The 12,253-nt window shown below is 43.1% G+C and overlaps 1 protein-coding gene across 6 annotated transcripts in view; it reads right to left on the reverse strand.

Moving 5' to 3' along the window:
- Positions 1-4,007, reverse strand: part of RBPMS (RNA binding protein, mRNA processing factor) — a 202,949-nt gene extending 198,942 nt beyond the window's left edge. For 2 of the 6 annotated variants that reach the window (XR_013763853.1, XM_079140266.1), the window contains exon 1: positions 2,555-3,998. Coding sequence is in view for 4 of the 6 variants with exons in the window: in XM_079140266.1 (XP_078996392.1) it covers positions 2,555-2,620 (66 nt within the window). In the remaining 2 variants the exon portion in view is untranslated. Of the gene's footprint in view, positions 1-2,554 lie in introns of all 6 variants that reach the window. The other 4 variants (XR_013763852.1, XM_079140269.1, XM_079140268.1 and 1 more) reach the window with 4 other exon arrangements.
- Positions 4,008-12,253: the final 8,246 nt, after the last annotated feature.

Here is a 12,253-nt window from a genome sequence, read left to right on the forward strand (position 1 = left end):
ACTGAATGATAAGAGGTACTCGTTTTAAAAAATAGAAAACAAACTTGGCATCTCCAATGTGGAAAAAAGCCTAAACCAGCCCCACCAATTTGGAAATAAACTATTTTCTCTTAATTGTGATTGGATTCATTTTTCCACATCAGTTCAATGGCCACCAAAGATTACAACCAAGCATATTTTTCCTCTCTTGCCATTATGTGTATATACATGTTATATGTGTGTGTTCTGTTTACTGGAGTTCACTGTCAAGACTTTTAAATGTGTTTGAGAACGAATTGCTGACCCACTGGGTGGGCAGGAAAAGGGTCCAGAGTGGTGGTTTTGTATACTATCAAGCACATTAATGGGACTCACCAAATAACTGTATTTATTTTACTTGTGGCTTTCAGAGTTGGGGGGTGGGGCAGACAGACTAGGATTTTTTTCAAAAAACAAAATGAGACCAAATACAGGGAATCCTCCAGGCCAAACTCTTCCCTGAATCTCTAACATTATAATCCCTCATTCTTCATTACATCTAAATTATATATTCTACCTTGGGTATAACTAGGTTCTGAAATCTTCCCACCTGTCTTGTATTTATAACAAGACTTTTGCTAAAAATATTGATACTCTGAGTTCCACAGGCCATTCCTACCTGCAAAGGAATACCACGGGGACAATGGACAAGAGACGGTGACTGCAGTGGGATGGCAGTCGTTGCACTTACTATACAGAAGCTCACACTGAAGGAGAGCCAATACCTCGGCTGCAGAAGCTGTTCAGCTGTGATGGATCAAGAGAAAAACATGACTTTCCTCTACATAATTTTAAGGTAAGTGGGTATGGTTTGGGGGACACACAAACCTATTTTGCTGCCTACAAAACAAAACAAACAAACAAAAAAACCCTGATGGTCCTGATTAACTTTTTCCCAGTTTCACGTTTTCTCAATTGGACCAGAGGAGAAAGATGATTTCACACATGACATTCTTTTACCTTTAGAAGGGTATTGGCAATCTAACTGAAATAGGTTTCTGAAGCAATGATAATCTTGATGTGCTAAGTGAATTAGTTAAACAGCAATTTCTAAAAAAAGCAAACTGGCATCATTTAAAAAAAATATCAGTGATCAGGAAAATAAATGGCAAAGCAGTCAGAAAAGAGTGAAACTTGCAATTCAAGTGTCTATCTCTTTGAAAAAGAACAGTGATATTTCTATACTTGTAGGTATAAAACAACACTTTTCAAAATAATGTGACAATAAACTATGCGATTTCCTCAAGTAAGAAAACAATTTTCAGCTTACTGCAATTCACTTGGGTTGCCGACCATACAACTGTGTTTAAGAGAAAAATATTTTGCACTCTTTTGCATGACCGTAGGTCTCTCCTTATCTTGTAAGTAGTCCATTATACAAGTGGATAAGGGGTAGAGTTCTTGGGTACATTGATGAATTCCACTGCAAGGTTTGATTTCACTCTCAGAATTTCAATCTGCATACAACATGGTGTCTCAACAATAATCTCACCACCCTAACTGCTTTAGAAAAGTTTTACCTTCTGTTCTTTATTTGGATGCAATACCTGTAAGAACCCTTTGCAGATTATATTAAGATGTATACTTCCTGCATGTGCACCCTTAAGTTCCTTTTAGAATGTTTAAGAACTCAGCTATGGGGGATTAAAACTCTAGATAATGTACCTACAGGAACAGAATCATATGATAGGATATCACAAATATCTTAACTACAAAATTCTGAAACATCTGTTCCAGAGTTCCTCCCCGATCCCGCACCCGGGATCACATATACCACACAAATACCAAAGGAACGTTCCGCAGACTCAAAACTTTTTTTTAAATCACTACTTCAGACGTACTACATAAAATTTATACTCCTAAGTCAGAGTCTTATTAAAACATCCTCGATATTCATTTGGTGAATTGTTAAGTTTTTCACTCTTTTCTTCTGCTCCCCCATCCCACATCGCCCCGAAATATACAAAAGTTAATCGCCCAAGGTCGGGGGTCTTTGACTCATCAGAGAAGAATGCGGCTGATGAGTTATCTATTAATCCAAACTGTCTCGCCAGATATTTCACTAAGAATTTTTAACACTGAAAGAAAGGGAGGGGTAGGAGACTGAGGTGTCTTTTCACGAGAACTTTTCCCCGAGTTTCTTCCTTAACCAACGTTTTTTCCCCCAAGTTCCAGTTTCAGGCGTAGAACTAAGTCCTGACCCTCCCGGTCCCGATCATCTGAGGTCACTAAGGAGTCAGTTCTCGATTGCGCTTTTAAAATCCCGGGCAAACAAAGCTGACCATTATACTTACAAACGTCTCCCAAAAGTCCTCAGAGTTACGCAACTGTGGGCACGCAGACGCGCGTGGACACAGACACACCGTCCCGGGGCCACATTTCGGGGCTGCGTCTCGGGGCAACGGTAATTCCCAAACCTTTCAACGCGGCGCCCCCTCCCCGGAGCTCAGCCGGGAGCCCCGGACTAGCACCAGCGCCCACCCGCACGCACTTCCGACCCAGGTCGCACTCGCCACCGCACCGAGACCCTCAGTACCTCTTCCTCCTGAAGGTTGGCCTCATTCGGGGTGTTCTCCTTCTCGGCTTTGCCGCCGTTGTTCATCTTCCCGGTCCTTTCTCGCCGGGCAGGGCTGGGGCGCGGGGCTGGGCGACGGCGCGCTCGCCCACTTTTGCTTTCCCCGGGCGCCGGGGCTCCCTCGGATGGGGGCCGCGGGCTGCGAGGGCTGGAGCTGGGGCAGCGGTGGCTGGGGCTTGGGCTCCTGCGGCGCGGCGTGGGGCAGCCCGCGACTCAGGAAGTGCGAGGGAGAGACGGGGCAGGGCGCGGGCGCGAGCCAAGGGAGCAAGGGACGAAGACAATCGGGACCCGGAGGGAGACCTGGAAAGGGAGGGCGGGCGCGAGGGAAGGAAGGAAGAAAGGATGGGGCGAGGACGCGCGTCCCAGGAGTGAGTCCCGGGAGTTGGGAATGTGGCCGAGTTGGGGCTGGGGGCTGCTGCTGCCCGAGCCTAGCAGCTGCTGAAGAAGAGAACGAGGGGTGGCCCGATACGAGTAGGAAGAAGAAGAGGTGGTGGTGGTGGTGCGGGGCGCGGGCCGCGGCTGGGACGCTGGGACTCGTAGAGGCGCTGAGTGCGCGCTCCTGGCAGGCTCTGGGAAGTACTGGATGGAAGCAGCTCCCTTTCTCTCCCCTCTCTCCCTCCCCTCTCCTCTCCCCTCCCTCTCTTCCTCCCTCCGCCCTCCTTGGACGTGGGCTGCAGGCTACAGCCCACAGGGACGGGACAGGGAACTAGAAGACCCCCGCGGGAGGAGGGGCAGCGCTGCTGCCCTGCAGCCGGATGGCGCGCGCCGGGGAGGGGTGGCTGGCCTGGCGGAAGCGGCCGACTCCAGCCCCCGACTCCGCGGTGGGTTGGAGGGCGAGGGCCGGGGAGGAGGCGGGAAGAAGGTTAGGTCCTCGGGTTTACTTCAGCCCCGGGGGGTCCCGGCGTCCCCCTGTGTCCCAGCCTGCCCTGAGTTGGCCAACTCGCGTCTCTGCGCGCGTGGGCTTGTAGAGGGGCTTAGAAGAACCAAAACCAGCGAGTGCGAGGACCTGGCAGTGCTACTTTGTTTGCCTGCTCTTCACCAGGAATTTGCACCCCTATCTCTAAGCCTTCCCTCCTTGCCAATAACCATTTGAGATACAGTTTTCCTAGCCGGCAGCTTGAAATGGGAGAGTTCAAGTGACGCCGGGGACAGCCCACTTTGGGCCGGCTTTTCATGGAGCTGGCTTCAAACCCACCACAAACGCCCGGGTCCTAGGAAACATCTCCAGCCTACCCACCGCTTTGTTGCTCTCTAGGCTTCCGGTGGCCCCTGTTCAAACTTCTCGCACGTCTCTCCCTGGACTGTTCTGGAACCATTTGTTTACCTGGCTGTCTCCCTCACTCTTGGGGGAGCTCCTTCCTGGATTGCAAGACCGTGCCCTTTTTTTTTTTATCTTTTTAATCCCACTGCTATTTAAATGAGCTACCTGGCACATGATAGGCACTCAGTAAATACTTGTTGGCAAGCCGAACTGGAGGTCAGTGCAACAATCTGCACAAGGTCAAAGCACCAAGTATTCAACATCTGGTCTGGTCGTACTCCAACCGCAGAAGAATCGCATAGCTTCTGTTTCCTCATCTATGAAATGGGATAGTTATATTTAATTTCTCAGGGTTTTAGAGGACATTACAGATTGATAGAGCTGTAGCGCCTAGGGCTCAGTTCTTGACCAGTTTAGGTTTTAAATACATGGATGTTAACATAATTATTAAGGAAGTGTCCATTTTTCCAATACTAAATTATTTAAGCTTTTAAACTTGACTGCTACAAACTTTAAATTTTTAAATTTCAAGCTGGACGTGGTGGTGCATGCCAGTAATCCCAGCAATTTAGGAGGCTGAGGCTGGAGGATCATAAATTTCAGGCCAGCCTCAGCAATTTAGGAAGACTGTCTCCAAATAAAAAGAACTGGGGATGTAGCTCAGTGGTAAATTGCCCCTGGTTCAATGCCTAGTACCAAAATCAATTCTTTTAAAAATGTAGACTCCATATGTTGATAGACTCTGCCTCACTTCTCACACCTAGGAATTCTCAGAGCACTGCTGTTCTTTTCTGACCAGCACCAATCACAACTTCTAATTATTATTTGCTTGCTTAACTGTCTATCTCTTCCCCACCCCCCACCCCACCCCCACCACTAGACATTCTTTATCCTACACTGGTTAAGTGCTCTTGGGGCCAGGGTGGAGGAGGTGGTGGGAGTCGAAGATAAGGGGCCTGCCTTTAGGGAGTTTGAAGTGGTGTTGTGGAGACAAGATACCCAAAACAACTCCACAGCAACATAATCACAGAATCCTGGTTCAAATTATAGTAAGCAAAACAAATTTTTTTTTCCTTTCCTTTTTTTTTTTTTTTTTTTTTTTTGCTTTAAAGGGGTTATGAAGAGAAACACAGTAGTGATACTTAAGGCTTACATATTGAGTTTTTCTTGGGGGCAGCGGTCTGAAGGTTTTGAAAAAGAAAAAAAATTGTTAGAGGGGAAAAAAATGTTTCTCTTTCATTGCTATCACAATGTCATTGCTCTCTATAGGAACAGTAAGTATATCCTGGAGGGGAATAAACCAAGAGTCTGTTTAAACTGCAATTGAAAAAGTTCAGAAGAAGCAAGGCTACCGTTAATCTGAAAACTTTGCCCATGTTTTGATGTATTGATTGTGCTAATTGGCATCCCATCCCAATGCCCGCTTTACCTCAGTTATATGAGGAACCACGAGGGGGCAATGTCTTCCTGAGCAATAGCTGAGTGGTGGTCCTGGGCCCCTGGGCTGGCCAATAAACAGCACTTTGCCCTCCTTGGCCATTCTTGCCTGTTACTGAATATATTCCACAGAAAGGCATTGTTTTGCTGGAACCTGGCAAGGACCCAAGAAAAATGACCATTAATCTATCTAGTCCTTGATGATTCCAGTCAGACCCCACTTAGTAGGTAGAATATGTTGTGTGACTTCAGGATGCTGGGAGAACCCTCCCTACCCCCACTCAGAAAAATGTGGCTTAATTCCAAATATAGAACCTGATTCTTTTGTATTTAAGCCAAACCAAGACTTTGTCCATTGTTAAAAATCAGAAACCTGTGGGATAAGAAACAAAAATAAGTTCCATGAGAGGAACCTTGTCTGACTTTTTCATCGTTGTGTTCCCAACTTCTAGACAGTGCCTAACACATAGTAGGTACATAATTTTTAAAAATTTATTTATTTATTGTGTTTTGGTACCGGTGATTGGGTGATTGAACCCAGGGGCACTCGACCATTGAGCTACATCTCTATTCCTTTTTGAGACAGGATTTCCCTAAATTACTCTGCTGACCATGAACTTGGATTCTTCTGCCTCATACCCCCTAGTAACTGGGATCACAGGCATGTACCACGGCACCTGGTCACTCAGTTACTTTTTAATGGATAAGCACACTAAATCTTATCTTGTACCGATTCTTGGGCTTGAATGTCCCTATGGGATCATTTTAAGATCCTGGGGGAAGGACTGAATTAGTAGTGGAGAAATCTTAAAATGGAGAGCCATTGCAAGGGTCACTAGGCAGGGTCATGGCATGGGACTTTATTCATTATTTTTTGGGGGGTAGGACCTAGATAGAAACCTTGTGTAGAGTGGAACAGCTAATGGTATTTCAACAAATTAAAGGTAGAATCACACCATGGTCTTGACACATCAAGCAACAGAATTGAGAAGACAACAGTGATACTTAAAGTATACATAGTCACTGGGGAGGGGAAAATGCAGGGTGTTTTCAGGAAAATGGAGAATGGGATAACATGGCAGGAAGAAAAGGATTCCTGTTTGCTGTCCTTTCTGTGAAGAATGGTTTAGACTTATTTGGAAGAAAAATCAGTAACATATTATCAACAAAACTCAAGGAGAATCTATAAACAGACTTCCACTATTTATAAAACTTTTATAACAGAAGGGAAAGAGTGTGTGTGTGTGTGTGTGTGTGCGCGCGCGCGCGTGTGTGTGGTGGGAGGGAGGATGTTCATTCAATCAGGATATAAATGATCTTTATGACTTGTTTACTACTTCAAAGAAAGTTTCAAAAGTAAGATCACTTGGTAGCGATAGTTTCCAGACCTACTAAGAACTATAAGACAACAAAGGGATGTTATATCCTGAAAAAATTGGGCTAATGACCAAGAGACATCTGCCTTCTCCCCTGTCCACTGCCCTACCATATTTCTGTCTGGCCTACAAGGTAACATGCCAGATTGAAAAGGAAATATTGTATGCACCTGTAGTTTTTATGACTCATCACTGTTTCTCTGGCACTGTTCCTTTTGAGGCTTGCTTTAAGAAATTCAAGCCCATAATTATGTCTTAAATGTTTGTCTCCGGGAATTGTAGACATTAAAGGTCTATTTTGAGGCTATTTGCATGGCATGGGCTTTATACCTATGTTAGCTTTGCAACAGAAAGCTGCAGTGTCTACCATGTGTTGTGATTGTTAAAATCTTCCACAGAGCCAAGGAAGTTCTTGAGGCCAGAAGCTATTTTATTGCTTGCTGTCATCCTTGACAACCCTCTCTCCCTCACCCTGCTGCCATCCTCCTCTAGATCATCATCATCTTTCCTGTTCTTACTTATTTATGTACTTATTTTTCTCTCATAGTAGCAAAAGATACATAATATAAAATGTACTAGCTTAACCATTTAAAGTGCACATTTCGGTAGTGTTAAGTATATTCACTTGGTTGTGCAACATCTCCCTCATTTTTACCTCCTTACTAGTTCTGAGATACACTCACTTCCCTCTGATCATTTGAGGAAGCCCATGCAGCCACATGCAAAGGCCTGCCTGGAGGAGAGTTCCAGGTTGCTGGCTTAGCACCTGAGCTCTCAGCAGACAACCAGTACCAATTTATCAGCCTTGTGAGTGGACTGTCTTGAAAGTGGATGCTCCAGCCCCAGTTGAGCTCCCCCAACCCATGTGAAGAAAGATGGGTTTTCTTCAGCACAGTCTACCAACATGGCAAAATTGTTAGGAAAAAGGGAATATTGTTTTAAGCCAGTAAAATTTAGGGTCATCAATGTATAACTGAAACATAATTGCATACCGAAGTGGAATCCTGCACTTACGGAAACTCAAGACAGATGGCACTGGCTTCGGGATCAGGTGGAGAATAGAAACTGGAAGAACCTTGAGGGGTCTGTTAGTTAAGAACACAATTAAAGGACAATGAGGGCAGGTGTGGTACACCTGTAATCTCAGCTACTGGGGAAGCTGAGGCAAGAGGATAGCACCTTTAAAGACAGCCTGGGCAAATTAGTGAGACTGTGTTTCAAAATAAAATAAAGGGGCTGTATATGTAAGTCAGTGGTGGAGCACTTGCCTAGCCTGCATGAAGCCCTGGGTTTAATCCCCAGTACTGAAAGGAGAAAAAAAAAGGATAGTGAGAATGTTGTTATGGTAGGCTGGACCAAACTTAAATATTGGAAGAGCAATTATCCACATTAGTGTAGTTACATGACAGATAGAAAAGGTACCTAATGAATATGTGGACCTGGCTATGGAGATTTCTGGATTGAATGTTGAAAGGATAGAAGTTTTTTTTTTTTTTTTCCCCAGATACTTCTTATAGGTACAAAAGAATTTAAGTGAGCTAAAAAAGAAACTGACTTTCCATCACAATTTAGAAGAAACATAAATGAAGCCAGGAGTTGTGGGATTTGAAAATGTTCTCATTCCTAGCTTCTTCTGAGACAGAACTCTCAAAATAAGAAATGATTTAGGGTCAAAATCAAATCCAGGATACTACCAGGAAAACATGGCTGCAGGTAAAGTTCAGGACAAGGATGTTGCTAGAAGACCCTGGGGTAGGTAGCCTTGACAATTGTAGTCCCCAGCGACCTCCTGGTATTCACGCTTTTGTGTAATCCCCAAGCCTTTGTGAAATCCCCATCCCTCGAATGTGGGCTGGACCTATTGATTTGATTTTAATGAATACAACATGGCAAAAGTGATGAACAGGGGAAAAAAAAAAAAGACTAAGGTTTATATTTTACTTATCCTTTCTTTTTTTTTTTATTGTAAACAAATGGGATACATGTTGTTTCTCTGTTTGTACATGGCGTAAAGGCATACCATTTGTGTAATAATAAATTTACATAGGATAATGTTGTTTGATTCATTCTGTTATTTTTTCCCTTTCCCCCACCCCTCCCACTCCTCTTTTCCCTCTATACAGTCCTTCTTTCCTCCATTCTTGCCCCCGTCCCTAACCCTAACTCTAACCCTAACACTATCCCCCCTCCCAGCCCCCATTATGTGTCATCATCCACTTATTAGCGATATCATTCATCCTTTGGTTTTTTGAGATTGGCTTATCTCACTTAGCATGATATTCTCCAATTTCATCCATTTTATCCTTTCTTACTTTCTCACTTACTGCTTGTGGTAGAAGCCAGCTGCCATGACATGAATGTCACGATGTGGACAGGTCCATGTGGTAAGAAACTGTGGAGGCTGCCACCCAAGAGCCAAGGAACTGGCTTTCAAGCCAAGAACCCAGGAAGAACTGAATTCTGCCATCCACCACATGAGTAAACTTAGAAATAGATTCTCCCTAAGTGGAGTCTGTAGGTAAAACTTGTTATAGAGTGAATGTTTGTATACCCCCAAATTCATATTATAAACCCGTAACCTCCAATATGACGGTAGTAAGGAGATAAGGTCTTTGGGAAGTAATTAGGTTTAGATGAGGTCATGAGGGGGTATTCCCGTGATGGAGTTAGTGCCCTTATAAGAAGAGGAAAAGATACCAAATCTCTACCCTACCCACTGCCGAATGAATACATAGTGAGAAGGTGTCCATCTACAAGTCAGGAGGTTGGTCCTCATCAGGAACCAAATTATATGGCACCTTGATGTTGGACTTCCTAGCCTCGATACCTGTGAGAACTAGAAATTCAGCCTATTGTTTATGTTATTTTGGTCTGCCCTAAGATAATGATTGATACCAAGAAATGGGGTGCTGAAGTCAAATCACTAAAAATGTGGAAGTACTTTGGAACTAGATAATGGATAGAAACTGGAAGACTTTTGAGGTGCATGCTAGAAAAAGCCAAGATTGCTGTGAAGAAATTGTTAAAGGTGCTTCTGGTGGAGGCTCAGAAGAAAAAGGGAAAGCTATAAAGAAAACTTCCAGTATCGTCTTAGGGAATCATAAGTAGGATATTGGTAGAAATATAGACAATAAAGACATTCTAATAAGGTTTCATATGGAAATGAGAAAGTTTTTGAGGATGTTGTTGGAAACTAGTGGAAAGGAAGTCTGTGTTATAAAGTAACAAAGAATTTGATTGAATTGTGTTCATGTTCTAATTTTTCCTGGAAGAACTTCCAGGGAATGAAGTTGGGGGCTGGAGGTGTAACATGGTGATAAAGCACTTACCTAGCCTGTGTGAGGCCCTGAGTTTGATATCCAGCACTGAAAAACAAAACCAAAACAAAACAACCTATTGAAGGAGTGGCTTGGTGCCTTCCCACTGCTTATAAAGTGAAATGTGAAAGGTAAGAAATAAATGGAACCTAAACTTAAAATTGTTGTAATATTCTCAGCTTTTCCATATTCCAAAAAATGAGAAAGTGAGTTTATAAAAGAATACCAAGAATGTGACCAGCATACTTTTTGTAAGATGAGTGTAGGTGTGAACCATAGACCAATCAATCATCTCAAAAGAAGCCATGGGGATGTAATGGCGGAAACACAGCCAGTGAGGACTAAAGGAAATAGAGAAAATGGGATGAACAGAAAGAAGGCATTATTCTTTTTTTTTTTTTTTTTTTTTTTGCAGTGCTGGGGATTGAACCCAAGGCCTTGTGCTTGTGAGGCGAGCACTCTACCAACTGAGCTATCTCCCCAGCCCCCACTATTCTCAAAAAAAAAAAAAAAAAAAAAAAAAAAAAAAGAAAAGGACCCTAAAGGAGATTCAGAGAGCATCAGAGCTGCTACTCCCACCACAGACCCAGAATGCAAGGACTGAGGGACAAAGCTGTCTCCACTGTGTGCAGGACCACTGTGTAGTAAGCCTCTTGCCTAGTGGTACTCCATAAGGCTAAAGGGCTGGGACCCACCATAAAGTTGGACCCTAGTGGGTTCAGAAGGCAGGATACCACCTCTTTGGTCAGTAGGATGGAACATCAAATAGAATAGGATCATTCTTGAGCCTTGGACCCTTATGGTATTTGCCCTGTTAAGTTCTCTACTTGCTTGGGATCCAATACTGCTTTTTTCCTTCCCCTTTTGGAATAAGAATATCTATCCTATGCCCATCCTACAATAATATTTTAGAAGTACACAACTTACCTGATTTCACAGGTTCACAAGTAGAGAGGAATTTTGCCTCAGGGTGAATTGTACCTTGAGTTTCACCCATATCTGATGAGATGATATGTAGATGAGAACATGGATGGTAGACATTAGAGTTGGAGCTAGAATGAGTTAAGTAAGATTTGGGAGATGAAATGAATGTATTTTGTATGTGAGAAGGACATGAATTTGGAGGGACTAGTGGTGGAATGAATAACTAAAATAAATCAAAGCCTGGCTGACACCTTGGTTTTAACTATTGAGAAATCTTGAGGCAAGATATTCAGCTAAGCCAAGCCTGGACTTCTAACTAACAGGAACAGAGGGAGTAACAGTTGGTTCTTTTAAAGTTAAGTTTTGGGGTAACTTATTATGCAAGCAATAGATAAGTTTATACCTCAAAAGATTTAAGGTGGTAGTCATGAGTCATTTAAGGGTAAGGATACATTTCTGTTACATTGTTAGGTGATCTTGTCATTGTGCAAACATCAAAGAGCATACTTACACAAACTAAGACAGCTACAGACAGGTTATGATCTTCTATGTTGTCCATCATTGACCGAAACATGCTGCATATGACAATGTCTCATAGATTCCATGACAATGTCTCATAGATTATTTCAACTAGACAATAGGGCTTCAAAAATCTGATTGGAGTTGCCTCACATCAATGTCACACTAGCCCTGAGGTAGAGAAAAGGTCTGTCTTGGAAAAAAATATGAGTGTGGGTGTTTTCTGAAGGAGATGATTATAACTTGAAGTATAAAGACACCTATGGTTTTTTAAGGATTTCTAGTAGCTTGCACTAAAATAGAGACTGTTTATAATGAAAAGAGTTCTCTGAGCTTTCAACTTTATAGGCAGGAGATAGGTGAGTAAGCTGCTTACTTATGGTTATTGGTTATTTCCAGAAGGAAAGATGGCTTAGAAGATGGGGCAAAGAACCACTGAGAATCATTCCTAAAGGGGAGTGGGCCAAATTAAGAAAGTAGCCTGACTACAGAGTTGCTATGGACCATTTTCTGTTTTGTTTTTCCCTTTTTTAGATGAAAGTACCTATTAGAGGTTTTCTATCTCTACCTTATGCTAGGTGTTGGTGGTGTGGCAACCAAATATTTAATCTTTTATTTAATTGGCCTCCAGATCAAATAATCTGATCAAATGTGGATCCTTGCATTCCTCCATCTAGAACACATCTCTGAGCTCATGGTTCATAGAACTATGTCTGAGGACTCAGTCAAGGAACTGCACTAAGGAGCTCTGTCTATACCTGGACCTGACTTAGATGATGATATCCTAAATCAGAGGTTAGCAAAAATATTCTGTATAAGGCCAGAT

This window comes from Sciurus vulgaris (assembly GCF_902686455.1).
Source record: "Sciurus vulgaris genome assembly, chromosome: 5".
In the NCBI taxonomy this organism is placed as follows: domain Eukaryota; kingdom Metazoa; phylum Chordata; class Mammalia; order Rodentia; family Sciuridae; genus Sciurus; species Sciurus vulgaris.